General features: G+C 37.6%; 1 protein-coding gene across 1 annotated transcript in view; it reads right to left on the reverse strand.

Annotated features, from left to right (window-relative positions):
- Nucleotides 1-16,955, reverse strand: part of USH2A (usherin) — a gene marked incomplete at its 3' end in the record, with an annotated part of 612,524 nt that overhangs the window by 407,866 nt on the left and 187,703 nt on the right. The window contains 1 exon segment of the mRNA XM_011366141.1: nt 14,788-14,932. Coding sequence (XP_011364443.1) covers nt 14,788-14,932 — 145 coding nt within the window.

Consider the following 16,955-nt stretch of genomic DNA (forward strand, 5'->3'; position numbering starts at 1 on the left):
AGCGCGTTACTACATGCACCTGGCCGCCTCCCAGAGCTGCTGCCCCCTCCAGGCCTTAGGCTCCCACTCGGCTCCTACCAGCCGCCCCAACCACCTGGCACACACGGCCCGCTTGTAGGTAAAGTCAGTCTTTTAAGACTGAAAGAGATAGTTATTTTGTCTAATTCATGTAAACAAACATAGAAAGTCAAACAAAATGAAAAGACAGAAAAAGAGCTTTTGAATGAAGGAACAAGAAAAATACCCAGAAAGAAACCCTAAGGAAATGGAATTAAGTAATTTTCTGATAAAGAATTAAAATAATAATAATAATAATAAATGGTCATAAGGATGCTCATCAAGCTGGTGGGACACTTAGGGAGAACTTTAACAAAGAGGCAGAAAGCTTAAGAAAGAATCAAGCAGACATGAAGAACGCAATAACAAATGAAAAACATTACAAAGAATCAACATCAGATTAGCTAACACAGAACAGATCAGAAACCTAGGAGATCAGCCGAAATCAACCAATTAGAACAGCAGAAAGAAAAAAGAATTAAAAATAAAAAAAAGATGGTTTAAGGGTCCTCTGGGATAACACCAAGTGCACAAACCTTCACTTTATAGGGATTCCGGAAGGAGAAGAAAGGGAGAAAAGAGCAGAAACTTTATTTAAAGAAATAATGGCTGAGAACTTCCCTCACCTGGGAGAGGAAACGGATGTCCAGGCCCAGGACACAGGGAGTTCCAAACAAGACGAACCCAAGGAGACCCACACCAAGACATGCTGTGGTGAAAATGGAAAACATTAAAAATAAAGGATCAGTCTTGGAGGAAGCTAGAGAAAAACGAGTTACACACAAAGGAACCGCTGTAAGGCTATCAGCGGACTGCTCCTTGGCAGCTTTACAGGCCAGAAATGGCAAGACGTCTTTAGCGTTGAAGGAAAGGAACCTACCGTGTAGAGTCATTTGCCCAGTCAAGCCGTTGTTCGGTATTGAAGGAGAGATGGAGAGTTTCTTGGACAAGCAAAAACTAAAGGGCTTCGTTGTCATTAAACCATTTTTATAAGAAACGTTAAAAGGCCCTCTTATAGAAGGAAAAGAAAAGCCATGACCAGATGTTAGAAACTAGGAGAAAGGGGAAACCCCCCAGGTAAAGCCAAATAGTCAATAAATACAGCAAATCGGACATTTAAAAATCTGCTATCAAGGTTAAAAGAGAAAAGTATTGAACTCAATTCAAACTACGATAAGTAGTTAGGAGAAACACAACACAAGAAGATCTAAAATATGACATCGAATTCATAAAATGTGGAAGGGAGAGGAAAAATGTAGCCCATTTTGAATATATTTGAATTTAAACGCCTATAGGATTAAAATAGGCTGCTATAGACAGAATGATCGACAGAAATCTCGTGGTAGCCACATGCCAAAAACCTACAAAAGAGACACAAAGAATATAGAGAAAGGAACCCAAACAAGCTACTGAAAGAAACCCCACAGCAAACCACAAGGGAGGAGATCAAGAGAAGAAGAAAAGAACAGAAGACAACTATAAAAGCAGCCTAAAAACAATTAATAAAATGGCAATAAGAACATACTTATCAATAATGACTTTAAATGGAAATGGATTAAATGCCCCAATAAAAAAAAAAAATAGCAAGACTGACTGGATTAAAAATCATGACCCATCTATATATTGCTTAGAAGAGACTTCAAATAAAGACAAGGCAGACGGACAGAGAAGGGATGGAAAAGATATTCCATGAAAATAGAAATGGAAAGACAGCTGGAGTAGAAACACTCATATCATACAAAATAGACTTTAAAACAAAAAAATCTGAGAAAAGATAAAGGATGTTACATAATTATAACAGGATCAATCCAAGAAGAGGATATAACAATCATAAATATGTACCCAACATAGGAGTGCCTGAATATATAAAGCGATTATTAATGGATATAAAAGGAGAAATCCAGAGTAATACAATGAAAGTAGGGGATTTTAATACCCCACTCCCATCGATGGATAGATTATCCAAACAGAAAATCAATAAGGAAATAATGGCCTTAAATGTCACTTAAACAGGATCTACTCAAACATTTTTAGAACATTTCAACCAAAAACTAAAGAATACATGTGTGTTTTTTTTTTTCTAAAGTTGCACCTGGAACATTCTCCAGGATAGATTACATATTAGGCCACAATAACAAGTCTCAATAAATTCAAGATTAAAATCATATCAAGCATCTTTTCTGCTCACCATGGAATGAGACTAGAAATGAAACTGGAAAAAAACACAGATATGTGAACACTAGACAACATGCTGCTAAACAACAAATGGATGAAAGAGAGAATCAAACAAAAAATCAAAAACCGTTTTTAAACAAATGAAAATGAAAACACTTTTCAAAATTTATAAGATGTAGCAAAAGCTGTTCTAAAAGGGACATTTAAAGCTGTATAGGCCTACCTCAAGAAACAAGAAAAAGCCCAAATAAACAATCTAACTCTCCATCTAAAGGAACTAGAAAGGAACAAACAAAACCCAAAGTAAACAGAAGAAATAGTTAAGATCAGAGAAGAAATAAACAGAATAAAAATTTAAAAAACAATAGAAAATATCAATAAAATTAAAAGGTGGTTCTTTGAAAATATAAATAAAATGGACAAACCTTTAGCCAACCTCAACAAGAAAAAAAGAGGGCCCAAATAAATAAAATCATAAATGAAAGAAGTTACAACCGACACCACAGAAATACAAAGAATGATTAAAGAACACTATGAACAATTATATGCCAACAAATTCCCCAGCTGCCCCCTTCTCTGGAAAATTCCCCTTGTGTGAATCAGAGCTGCTTCACTCAGGAGCCACAGAACCTCCCATGAAACCTGCAGCCAGCAACTACCTGCCAGTGACCACCAATGACGAAGCACGGCGTCCCTTTTCTTAAAGTGCCATTAATTTGGGGCTGCAAGTCATAGAGGCCAAGCAGGACGAAGGAATGATTGAAGTGGGCCAGATGGGGAGACCAGAGAGGATGTGGGGTCTAAGAAGTGGATGGGGACAAATGGCCTCGATGCTCACAGGTCCTGGGACCCTGGCATTTCTTTGGAGGCTCCTGGGCAATCCCCAGGAGTGATGGGGGCTGAGATTTTCCCTACGACCAACTGGAAAAGTGATCAGAGGAACTGAGGTAGTGAAAATGAAGTTTTGGGTTTTTTTTTCTGAAACAGTTGAGTTCATAGGTTGAGATTCAAGCCCACTGTGTCAGCTATTTGAGAAGTGAAGGCGAAGAAAGGAACAAATGTCATAATCGCCGAGTCTGTATTTAAAACACAGCCTTTTCACAGACACAAAGTCTTAGCCATTTACAATAAACAAATTAAAATAACGTGAATATGAGAATTGATATCTTTAAACCATAATTAGAAATTCACCTTAAAACAGTTAAGAATAATAACTATTTGTTGCTTTCTAGAAGCTTGGCCAGCTTTCCAAAGAGAAACAATTAGTTGTGATTTTACTTGAACTTTTATCAAAGAAGAAAGTTCATCATGTACAAAGATAATTAACAATTCCTTTAGTCTCCTGCCACTGCAAACTATGTGGTATTTTTATTTTTACATATGTATGAATCTCTAAATTATATGCATGATATCCCTTAGTATTCCTTGCCAAAAATTAGCTAAATGGTGGGTTCTTTAAGATTTCTTTCTACCAGCTCTGATCCCTCTTCAAAATAATCCAAAACAAAATGAAAAGCTAGGCCATCCAGAAATGTCTTCTCCCACTCAGCTTCCCTTCAGTTTGCAGCTCCATCTTTGTATAAAAATGTCTGCTGGCCATTGCTGGCTCCGAGCTTAACTAGGAAGGAGGGTGGTCAAAGACTTTTGAGTCCTGGGCCTAGGGAAGAAATGGAGGACCAATGGAAGACATAATACATTATTATCTAAAATTTGCTACTTCGAAGAACAAAAGTTTTGAGTTCTTCCGTTATATATATATTTTTGCATTCTCCTTAAGATTCACTAGTGTTCTGGGACAAAAGAACGTAAACTTTTTAGTTTGAAAAATACCACCTATTCCTATGATAGCCAATAGAATTTTCTCTAATGATGGAAATGTTTTAGATCCAACTGTCAAATGTGGTACTTAGTCACATGTGACTGTTCGGCAATGGAGTCTTAAAGTTAATTTTAAATAAGTGTATTTTAAATTTAAATAGCTATAAATATGACTACTATGGCTTCCATATTAAAGAGCAAAGATCTAGAGAATCACAACTTATAAATATTGGGTATGTTGACAATAGCATTTCAACTAAATATTTCCAGAAATTATGAATAAGTGTTCCAAATGTAAATAACTGGAGTTTAATTGTTGTTTAAAAGCAACCTCTTCCTCAAGGTTCAATTTGTTTGACATTTGATATTTCTTTACTTTATCCCAACCACGCAGCTAAACGCAGATAATGACAAAGCTTTAGTATTACTATAGTATTCAGAATCCTTTTCCCATTGATAGCATAATCCACAATCATTTCTTAATCAGGAATGCAAATTCAGAGTCAAATAAAGCAAAACAAAAGAAATTCCAGCAACTGAATAGTTATTTTTTTTTTTTTAAATATCTCCTAAAAGCGAGAACGTGTGCTTGTTTTTTTGTTTTTTGTTTTTTTAATTTGGCAAAATGATTATAATCAATAAGGGCACACTAGCACTGAGAATCCACTAAAATTGATGTTGACTATTTAAACTCTAATAAGAAGCACTAGGAGCACTTCTAGATGCACAGGGGAATTCTCCCACCGAGCAATTAGACTATTCTTAGAAAGTCAACTACAGAGAATGAGTTGAACTAGAGTACATATTTTTTTTATTCTCTTGCTTAAAAAAAGACCAAACAACCTTCCAGCTGGTATGTTGAAGGTTCACTTGGAAGAGCCAACCCAGTCTGTTTGAAAGGTGAGCATCCTACTGAGTCATTATCCTCAGAGTCCCCCTAAAACTTAAGGGGGAATTTTCAATCAATTAAACTAGACTGGTTACACACACGCATGCACACACGCACATACAAGGATGAGAAGGAACAGATACTCCTGAACTATTAAACTCGTGCACACACACAGAAAATTACTGAGAGGGGAAATTAAAGCTTATTTGTCAGATTATCAGAGTAAAGGAATTATAGGTATAAACTTGCACATCTCAAAACAGTAAATTAAGAGACAACATAGAATAATGGAAAGGACTCTGCAGACTTTGAAAGATTATATTTCACTTTCTAATTTCTAGTTCTATATGATTTTTTTTAAAAATCACTTAAAATTTATATCTGCCCCAGTTTTCCCATCTATAACACGAGGATAAATTTTCAGGGAATACTTTGACGATAACTGCTTTTAAAAACAATGTACCTAACTCCTTTATGTTTTACAAAACAAATTTCTATATCAATACAAAGCACTGTTATTACCAGCCAACAACACATTTTTCAAATTATATATAATAAAAGGATATAGTTCATCCTCATTCAAAATCTCTCTGTATTTAGTTAGAAAATCCTCTCATAAATGTGAGTATAAAATGGATCTTCAATATCCATCATTTCAAATAATAACATACAACATCTGTTTTCACTTGGAATAAAATTACAATGTTCTTGTGTTTTTTACTATAGTTCTGTAATCTGATTTCTAGTCTGGCTTTTCTATTTATAAGAATGCTTTTATAAAATGTTTGATAATATATATTCTTTATGCAGCATATTACTTTATAATCTGATTAATAACATATCATTGTGCATAAATTTACACTTGCAAAATTTATGTAGTGTGGAGTCTGAGCATCACAGAATAAGAACTGAACGCTCAATGAGCAGAAGCTCTTGCTGATGACAAGTCTTTAAAATCAAATCTCTTTATTTTCAAGGAAGAGTTTGTTGTCTATGAAGCCTGCATGGCTGTATCCATATCTTAAAACGCTGTCAACTGTCTATTATGAAGACAGGGACCCGAGAACGAACAGCTTTTCCATGTTCTGGAAGTGTGTGGGAGCACACTAAATTAAGACATCCTCAGGCACCTTGTCAATAGAAAATGATTTTGACTTTTTCTCAGAAATGCGCAACCGTCACAGAAAATGCGATCTGCCAAACACAGACAGGCCAGGACTCAGACCAGAAACCCAGGTCATGAAGCCATGAATGTCTGTTTGGCAACTGACCCACTTCAAGTGCTTTCCCATCACTGACCGGAAGAGGAAAGGGTTCTCCCTGCCCGGCCCTCAGAGATCACTCAGCTCTGCTTTGTTGACTCTTCTCTAACTGGACGAAAAAGGAACAAATTCTCTTTTACTATCTCCTCCTGTGTTTCTCATCTCCCTCAAGAGACAGTACGTATCGTGGAGCTGATTTAGAAAGGAGAAGATTTAAATTCTAGACTGGCTCTTGGCTTATCCATTATCCGGTCTCTCTGTTCTTCAGGCCCTCATTTGTGGAAGAGCGTGACAGACCCCGTTATGTGTAGGGCCTCTTCTAGTTTCAGAGTTCATGACTGAACATTCTCAGGTACTGCTTCTCAATTAGTAAAGCAGAAGGGTTGCTGGGCACATGGACACCTTCGGTCCTCCAGGAAACTGGCTGAGTTTATCCCCTTCCACTCTGAGCCACCATGCTTCTTGACCCCAGTATGGCATATAAATATTATAATTTTCCTATATGTTCTATGACATACCCAAAAGCCAGAAAGCACTGCTTTCAGAGAATGCAAGGGACAACACCTCCTCGGTGAATAAACACTGCCTTAACCGGCCGTCATTCTGGTGATCAACAACAACGTGCACATAACTAGGATCCTACATATGGAGAGAGAAGAGAATCCGCAATTTCTGAACTGCATATGGAGCAGCAGTGATGAGAGCAAGCGCCATTCCCTGAAGTCCGCCATTAATAAAAGGTAGTTGCTTGGACTGTAATTATGGCATCTTGCTGCCCAAACCTGAAGCTTTTATGGGGCTTATGCAATTAACTACTTAAATGCATCGTAACACTTGCTTCTCTGACAGCAAAATATTGATTTTTTAATCATTTTCAAGTCTCTTCTAGCACAAATAAATGTACTACAGTTACAATTAATGCACTGTGTACATGCATTAAACGCTGGTGTGACACAATTTATTATTTTGTAATATGTAGAATTGAAGTCTGGCTTCGCAGAAAGCAGCATCGCTGACATGTTGGCATGGAATCTACCATGGTCTTTGATACTCCAAATTCTCTTAACTCCTAAAAGCTAGAGACCTTTTTTTATAGGATACTAAGGGGGTGCTGAATATACACTCTCTATACATATATATACACACAACACACACACACACACACACACACACACACACACACACCAGCCTAGGAGAAAATTAAAAATAGTCTCACAGAGAAGATAGTTTATATTTTCCTAAAGGTGTCACTGTGAGACCAATGGCAACTTTATTTAGATGAATTTTTGTCTAGTTGATTCATTTCCTTATACTTATTAGGGCAGATCTATCAAAATATTTTGCATACTATAGTCTTTCTGATTCATTTTTTATATATTTTAATTGTGTTGTTTTAATGACTTACCATAATTAGCACACAAGCTAAAACAGGTTTTGAAAGTATGATTTCTACATGCCATTTCTGTGTGCCAAAAAAAGGCCAAGTAGAGCACCGCCAGGGTCACCTAGCTAAATACAGACCTCATGACAGAGGTCATTACATACTTTATCAATAAGCCTTTATCTTCAGTGAGTTCACACTTTCAAAATTAAAGTTGGTGAGTAAAAGCAGTTAATTTTGTTTTGTTAGAAATAATATCATTTTAGTTTTAGCGTCTAAGACAGATGCCAGCATTTCACTGTGAACAGATGGTAATTCCATCTAATAGTGCATCTCTGTATTAGTAAGGTCTGTTGTGTATACAAACAGTAATAAACAGTAGGTAAGGATCAAAATAAATTTTAATTGTTGACATTAAATTCTGGCAGCCACAGTTCTAAGGCTGCAATATTCCTTTTTCAAGTCTGTCAGATTTACAAATGCTGCAAAAGCTTTGCAGAAAGCTGCCAGATCCCAGTTTCAATGAAAAGATATTTGCATGGTACCAGTTACCGGTTTGCATCAGGATACCCATTTTTATGCACTAGAATAATTCAAGAATGACACGGAATTGGTGCTACCATCTCTGTGATGCGGGCCAGGATTTCTTTCATGCTCCTAAAGGACGAACATTTAATGGAAAGGTTGGTATTAAATGTTATGTCTGACTGTTACATTGAGGCGGGGCGGGGAATCACAGTATTATCACAATCACGTTCCTAGGTTCCTACCTTGCTAAGTAAGGGTCTCCCTTTCAACTCCTTTTATGCTATTTGCAAATCCTGGCATACTAGAACTTCTATGAAAGTGACATCATTCCTTTCATTTTATTTGCTCTACCCAAGTCTGAAGGATCTCCCTGACAATCACAGCTGTCATCAGGTGCTCTTCTGTAGGCTTTGCTGTATCGAGTGTGCCAACAAGCACCCATTGGGTTCTCATGGTGCCTCCAGTGACCTGGCATTATAAGTAGTAGTCACTATTTATTTTGGGAAGCTGCCATGTTTAAAAAAAAAAAAAAAAGAATCATAAAAAAAAGTTTGGCATTCAGGCAACTGTTCAATAACAAACATGCTTTGCAATCATATTTCTTTAAAAAAGGGATGTATTTTTTATTGCTTCCACCATATGGGACAACCAACGACTCACCAACCGATTTAAGATGCGGCATATTGAGCTGACCATATGTTACAGTGCTGTTGAATGGCTGAGTGATTCATGCCCGTCACATTCTAGTATATCAATTAAAGCTCCTTGAAGTCTGCATGATTTGTGTCTCTGTTATTAAACCCTGCTAATTCATCCCACTTACACATCTGTTATAAATCTCTAGGAGTGCTGCATGATTCATGGCAATCTGTGAGCATGCTACAGCAAATTCTTCTCCTTGTAATTAACAGTAAATTGTTTTACTGCCATGCAATGAATTTTTCAGTTATATTGCAAATGAACTCCTAAATGTGCGGTTTTTTCCTAAGAACTGACTTATATCATTAGGCAATTAAAAAGTATTGCTTTGAACCAAAAGCTTTTAATCAAGAGAAATGCGACTTAAACATTGCTGAAGAGCCATGGAAATTTGACATGTTGGTTAAAAGTGTAAAATAATTGAAAGCGCAAAACAAACAAACGAGAACCCTGCCACGTCCTCAGGATGCCCCCAATGCTAAGATACCAGAACTGCTGCCTGAGAACACCCGGCGAGACAGGTCTGCACAGATACTGTTCATCTTAGAAGTTACTCAAGTCGTCTGTCATTCCCAAATTTCTCAGATTGCTTTACACTTCTCTAATTGTGAAACAGCGCCTTTCTTCTTGAAATAAAGAATCGGATAATTAGCCAAGTTGAATCATCAGAGGATTCCTGTGCTGCTGAGTGTTCTTGTCAAAGGTGAAGCAAATTCATTTCAGCTCGCCTCTGCAGCTCTTCCAAGAGGCTTTGATTTTCCCCCTGGTTTCCTGGCAGCGGCCGCAGATTCATGAGCCCATACATCAAGTCAGTAGTTTAACAACAAATGGAATTAAATTCAAAGAAGGGAAACTAATTGAAGGACAGCAACAAAAGTGTTTGGTAATGCGCTTTTTAATATGGCGTGCCGCATTTGCATGATAATTTTTCCTTTTTAGCATGGAGCAGAAAGTGACTAGCTTAATGAGGGATTATTCAAGACAGGAACGAACAGAATGCATTCATAACTAAGAACAAAGATTGTATTATGAAACAAAAAGAGGCAACCTCAGAGAAGTAACTGGATGATTGGTTTATGCATTATGAATAAAAAGATAGAAAAATATTTATATTGGTATTCACTAATGACTATATATACAAGATTGTTGTAATTAAAATTATGAATTAACATATTAAGAGTGCTTGTTTAATCACTCTGGGCCCTACTCACAATGAAGAGACTCATGTACCTGCATGCAAAACAACGTATGTTTTCAGCCCAGCCGCAAACAGCCTATACATTTTACTTTGAATTTAGAAAAGCTTAATGCGCCACTAATTACTTGCTTAATGGAAGATGGGCACTTCTAAGCTCACGGTGCAGAGGTCAATTTATGACAGGCAAAGGGAATATCACATAGTCCCTCTGGGAATGGATGGCCAAAAGGAATTTCTCTTAAGATAGGTTTAAATTGTCCTTAATTTGCAAAGGATGGGAACACACAACTTTCCTACATTAAAAGGGTAATATTGAAGAAAAGTACAAACAAGCTCTAGGAGGGTCCAGCCCATCAGCTCATCACCCTCATTTATGGAGAAGCAACTCCAAAGCCACCTATGACATTGGCTGAAGATTCCACAATGGGGGCAGATAGAGCTGCTGCTGGGAGAACACCTCCCTCAAACTCTAAAACTAAACGAGAAACAATGTGAGATTCCGGACGAAATGCACATATCGAATGGAAAAATATTTAAAACAAAAGAGAGCAAATTATAACTCTCAAGCTTTTTAATGAAAAGGTCAGATAAATCTTTTTTTTTTTTTTTAATTTCTCTGAGATTTAAGAAAGAAACACGTTTTCATGATTCAGTGCTTCGGAAAGGTGGAATACCACTTGTCATTCGGGGTCCTCTTTTTCAGTTTGTGAATGGTCGTTGGCTGCGTTTGGTCTCTGATAATGAACTCGTGAACTACATTTAGACTTACGAGTTAAATTTCCCGCAAATACATTAGACTGTGTCGGAGTCACATATACCCTCCAAACTGCAATTTTATTACTAAAAGAAACAGAGCAGGAAGAAACGTAAAGCTGCAAGTCAACGATGACTCCTTTCTTGCATCAGACCTGTTGACCATTCAAAAGGATCGGCCTTCTCATTGTTTTCTGTATGACTTAATACCTATGAGCTGTTTCCAGATGTTTAATCTTTGAAAACATTTAGATAAAAACCTTATCTACTGAAAATAAGAAGGCAAGGAGGATACTGGATCTGTAATTGCTGGGTTTTTCCTTATAGTCCAATAAAAACAAATAAGTTTATTCTCACTGATCTGAATACTCCTGATATGGTGTCTTTTATAATAAATCAGACAGCAAGCAAAAATGATTTTTCCATACTTTTATCATGCAAGTGATTTTAGTCCACTTGGCAGATGAAGAGTCAGAGTTCTGACAAATATACTGAGATTAAGAAATAAACATTTTCCCAGAATAACACTAAAATAATTTGTCTTTCAACAAAAGAAAGGATTTCACAGGGGAATGGAAGTTAATTTTAGAATGGAAATTGAATAGAAGGAAAATTTCGGCACAGGATCACATGTTTTAAATTGACCGTTGCATCTTCTGCAATTGCTCAGTCCTTTGCGTGCCAGCTTCAGCTCCAACCACACCGACTGGGGTCACTGGAGAGTCACCGATGACCCCACATTCCTTGTTGCTCACATTTCCCTCGCTTTCCTATGGCATATGGCGCTCCAGACAACATTCTCCTTCAAGAATTCTTTCTTCCCTTGACTTTTCTGATACCGCTCTCTCTAGATTCCTTCCCAAATTCTGACCATTTCTCTGTTCCATTTACTCCTCTATTCTCCCAAAATGTGAGCATTCACTGAGATGTAAACTTTTATTTTGTATTTTCTCTGCCCTCCCTAATTCATTATCATCCATTGTTTTAGCTCCAATCTATATTCACATGATTGCAAAATCTGCATCATTCTTAAACTCCAGATTCGCATTTTCTGCTGCTGGCTGGTTATATTTATCATGGATATGTGTTTCTATCAAATGATCAAACTTAAACTTACAGGTTTATTTCTCCCATATGTTCTTCCTTCATCTTTCTCGTTATATTTAATGGCATCACCATGATCTACAATCTTTACTGTCATCTTCAATTCTTCTCTCTTCTTAACCTGTGGATTTTTCTTCCTTGATCCCACTCTGTTCTCTTCTTTCAATCTTCACTTCTGTTTATCTGATTTACTCCCCCATGGACTCTGAGAAAATTCTACCAGACTCTATGTAGTTTCTCTTAATCTATTCTATATTCTACTGCCAGAGAAATCTTCATAAACTCCTAGCTTTCATCACATCAGTACCTGGGACAGCACCAGTGTGTAAGACAGTGACTAACACTCTGAGTAATTTCCCAGTCTCCTAAATCACAGGTATCCATCCCATAGTCTATGTCCTCATAGTTTTCTTTGATCCTTTCTTAGAGGCCGCCATGGTGTTAATTCTGTCAGTTATGGTCAACACCTTGATGCGGACACCATGAAGGTGTCTTTGAATGGGTTACCTTTGAATCCCCCACAGTGTTTTAAGTAATGCTCACTGAATTAAGCATTCACAATAAAATATGGTAAGGATATGGTTATGGCGCATTATTAACTCTATATTGCAGACAATGAACTTGAAATTTGTAGTTTTTGAGCAAATTTTTGAAATGCATTATCGTGATTCTGAACATGCTCCTTACAGAACTGAAAAGATGCTTTTAGATGTATCCTACTACAGTTCAGTTTTGCAGGACGGTGCTTAGTTTTAGGACTCTCTATTGTACATTTATGTTATAATAATCATATGGACTCAAAGTTGTAAAATGAGTTTACTGATTTTGATAGCATTAGAGATTCTATAACATTTACATTGTGACTGATACAAGTAATTTTTATTGAAGATTTGATCTGTGTTGGCATCACTTTAAGAAATTAGCATGTATTGACTTTTTTAAATCTTCATAAGCACCCTATAAAATAGGTTATCCTTATTTATAAATTGGGACGTGAAAGCACAGAAGTAACATAATTGACTCAAGGTCATACAGCTTGTAGATGGTGGAGCCCAAATTTAAGTCCTGGCATTGTGGATTATTATTTTTCTCCAAAAATATATGAGTAAGCTCTTAAAGTAAAAAGTCAACGAACTTGCACATCTCATGGCTTTCAGACACAAGAAGTTTCCAAATTCTTTTCTAAGGATAAAGAGGCAGAGAGAGGAGTCACCGGGCTTAGGCCGGTTTCAGTCCTATAACTTCCGGTGGATTGAAGTGGCCTGAAGCCCCTCGTCAGGCTCTGTATCGAGGGCTGCGGAGAGCCGCGGGGTGCACTGCCTTCTCTGCCACGGGTACCGGCGCTGTGACCACTGAGGACGCAGCGCAGATGTCACCACCGGTGCACTGAGCGCGGAGGGCTCTGCTTCTCATTTTACTCTTTCTGGCCCCAGGGTTTGTCCAGTCTCTAGGGACACGCATGTCTCCCTTCAGTTAAAAGAGGTCTCTAAACATGGTATGGACTTGCCTCAGAGCTGGGAGGGGATCAGAGAAGTTGGACAAACACCTGGGAGGAAGGTTACAAAGTTGGCCGGACTAGATGACTTAAGTGTTTCACAGCCCCAAGAAGCTGTGATTTCAGATCTGCTGTCACAGGGGTGGGATCCCTCTCTCCTCCACTACACCTCAGGCCAGTCTTTAGCTTGTGTTGTTTCTGTTTCACTTTCTCCAGCCCACGAGACTGATTCCTCTTTTAATTTTTATTCCCTAGTCCCGAAGTTTACTATTTTTCCTAAAGGATACAGTCTTCCTCTGTTATCCATATCCAGTAACCCTCAAGGGGTAGAATATACAAAATAAATGAATATACAGTCTTTTAGGAGAATGGTGTTTTGAACAAGCTAGACACGCCCTATGTGTATGCAAAGATCTGAAATACATATAGGTTAAATATATAAAAACACAGAGATTTCAGTCATAGAGATAACAAAACGTAATTCCTTGGAATTTTGGAGTTATTCTCATTGATCGAAAATTTGAAGGGGGTGGGGAACCTGAATGGGATCATTTGAGCCCAACAAGTTTTTCCAGAATAAAAACAAAACAGAACAAAACAAAATACTGTAGACTTAGACCTGAAGACAGTTATGGAGGTCTGGGGAGCATTTTTGTAGCTAAATATGTTTGCACACTATCTGTCACTCATCTAGCAGTGTTTTACCCTCCTCATATCTGGATATTTCTTTAAACAGCACCAGGAAACTCAGCCTTGTTGGACTGCTGATAGAAACACTGATTTGGAAACACATTAAATGCCAAGTCATTGAATAATCTAGATAATAACGCATGCAATCATGCCCATATTGAATCTAGTTTGTTCTAAGTGAAGCAAGCAAAATTTTATACAAACCATATTCTACTATGATCATACTTGACATCTTTTACATTTTAAAAACTTGAGAACTTCTTATTAATAATAAATAAATTAATAAATACACTACTGTCTAAAGGCAAAATATAATACCAGGGCAAACCAGTAATTCCTGGGGATCTGCTTTTAGACACATAGGGCAAGAGTGAGTAGACCCAACCCTACAAGAAAGGTCGAGACTTAGAGAAGAAATATTCTGAGCCCCCAGAGAGGGCTCCTGGACACTTCCAACAATGGCGGGGACACCACTAGGATCTAGGATAGTGTCTGATCCCTGCAGTTACTCCGCATCTAATTATATTTAATATTATGACACGGCTGCGACTCAGGACTTACAATTTAACTTAAGTTCATTTTCTTGTGTAAAAATGTCAAGGTAAGTAGCAATCATGGTTACTGAGGAGAAAGCAAAGAAGACAAATAACAGGTCCCCACTGGAGAAGGCGATGAGCTTCGTAGGAGTTTGTGTGTAAACACACGATATATAGGTCATGTCCATTAAAACTTGCTTACCTGCTGCCAACGTTTGTCCTGCTCCTGGAGCACTGGTTACACAACCAACCGAATTGCAGAGAGAAACGGTGAAGTCGTATATCGAATAAGGTTTTAGTCCCCTGACAACGTAGGACAGTTGTTGGGATTCAGCAGTGTATAATACCTTAAAGGCAAAAAAAAAAAAAGTCAGATAATAGGTGATTAGCGTAAAAAAATATCATCTTGGCAGTCGAAGTTGCACACATTTAGACAGAGGGAATTATAGTCAGTCTCTATCACTGAAAGGAATTCTTTTCTGAAGAGTCCCAACAAGCTAGGGTTTAACTAATAATTGTACAATCACACTGTTTTATGAGGTGATAATCTAGCTCCTGACTGGATAAATGAGGAAACCAAGTTATTGCCTCATAAAGCAGCATGGCGGTATGGTTATTGCCACCAATGGTAGAGCGAAAGGATGGTGACAATGTTATTGTTATTACGAAAAAGTCCAGATAAAACCGTGGGGCTTGGCCAAGCTAACCCAGTGCAGTGATGCTCATGTGCTATTTGACAGAGGTAGTCACAGAAAGATGTCACTATGTTAAATCAATCCCATCATTAAAAAAAAAAGAAAAAAAAAAACAGAAGAGCAAAAACTAAACCCATTACTAAGCATACACATGAGGTCAACTCTCAGTTATCTTCCCTATGAAAATAATCATATACAGATTAGATCTAACAGATACTTTTTTTTTTGAAATATTGTCTTTATCACACAATTTCAGATGACGATAGCAGATTTGAGCAAAGGAGATTGAGAGGATCTCAATAGTCCTTAAACAAGTAATGAAATAGTCGACACTGAGAGTTAGTCCTACCATTATAACTAGAATCCATCAAAGCAACCACGTAAATTTGCTTCGTCTGTAAAGACCGGTGAAAATTATATTTAGAAAACAAAGGTCATTAAAATGAAGAGTATGACGCCAAGCATGAGTAAGTACAAAACTATTTCTTCTAAAGAATGTCGATATGCATACACATGAAATAATCTTTCATAAAATTAAATTCCATAAATATAAAAACTGTAAAGTTAGTAACATTTGGAGTAATTTTCCAGGTATTTTCTCTTTAGGAGTACAATTCATTTGGAATGTTTGCCTGGGTATTGACTTTAAAATTTCATAACCCAAGTGAGTAGTTCTAGAAAGCAGTGTGGTTGGAATGTAAATTATATCGTTTACTTAACATTTTTCAGAAATAAAGGTGATTTCAAAGCTTCTAAAACTCTAGGAATAATTTCAAACCGTGATACGATTCCACTGCAATTACATTTGGAAATCAGTAAAAACATCAAACACTGAATTATTAATCCTTTATCTCTCTAAATATAAATGGTTATTAAGGTATTTAAGATATAAACTTTCCTCTTCTGTGCAATGAGACAAAATCTTCTAAGAAAAATAAAACGTCGAAACAAATAAAACAGTTAATATTGCTATAAAATCCATCCCATTTAGAACCCTGGTGGGACTTAATGTAGATTTTTAGAAAATGAACTTGCTTTTAGGATAAGACACATTACGGTGTTTCTTATTTCATGTCTTATGTTCTAAGGCGAGCATATCCCACATCTGGACCAAGTCGCTGAGGAAGGTGGAATCCCACCACCCTTGAGAGCACCTGGAGGAAGATCAAGGCTGTGTTCCGAGCAGATGAGCAAGTTGGGACATAAAGCCTAGGAACCCTATGGTGCCAGAGGTGACTACAGTGGGAAGAGATGCTGTGGGACACAAATGGCAAGTCTCCAGTAAGAAAATCACAGGATAGACCCCTAGGATCTGGAGCAAGGGCGTTACCACGCAATGAGAACCACACAGCATTTGCTAGACAGCTCCTAGCATGCTACTGGGCTTGGTAAAAGCAGAGAGTCTGACTAAAAAGTATATCAAGTGACCTTGCGGCCAGAGCTAGTCCTCATGATCTGGGTTAGCCGGACATGCCATGTCTTAAGGTCAGACGGGCCCAACAGAGACTCATCATAAAAGGGAAGTAGATATCTGGCAATGGACACAAGCAGAGCCACAAGGCACTGTATGTTCTGCAAGCAAGTCATCCCCATGTCCATGGCGTCCACCATTCGTACACTGGTGGCACAATCACAGCTCAGAACTATGACGCCTTGGATGTCCTTAAAGAAAGAT

The sequence above is a fragment of the Pteropus vampyrus genome, unplaced genomic scaffold (genome assembly GCF_000151845.1).
Source record: "Pteropus vampyrus isolate Shadow unplaced genomic scaffold, Pvam_2.0 Scaffold121, whole genome shotgun sequence".
Lineage (NCBI taxonomy): Eukaryota > Metazoa > Chordata > Mammalia > Chiroptera > Pteropodidae > Pteropus > Pteropus vampyrus.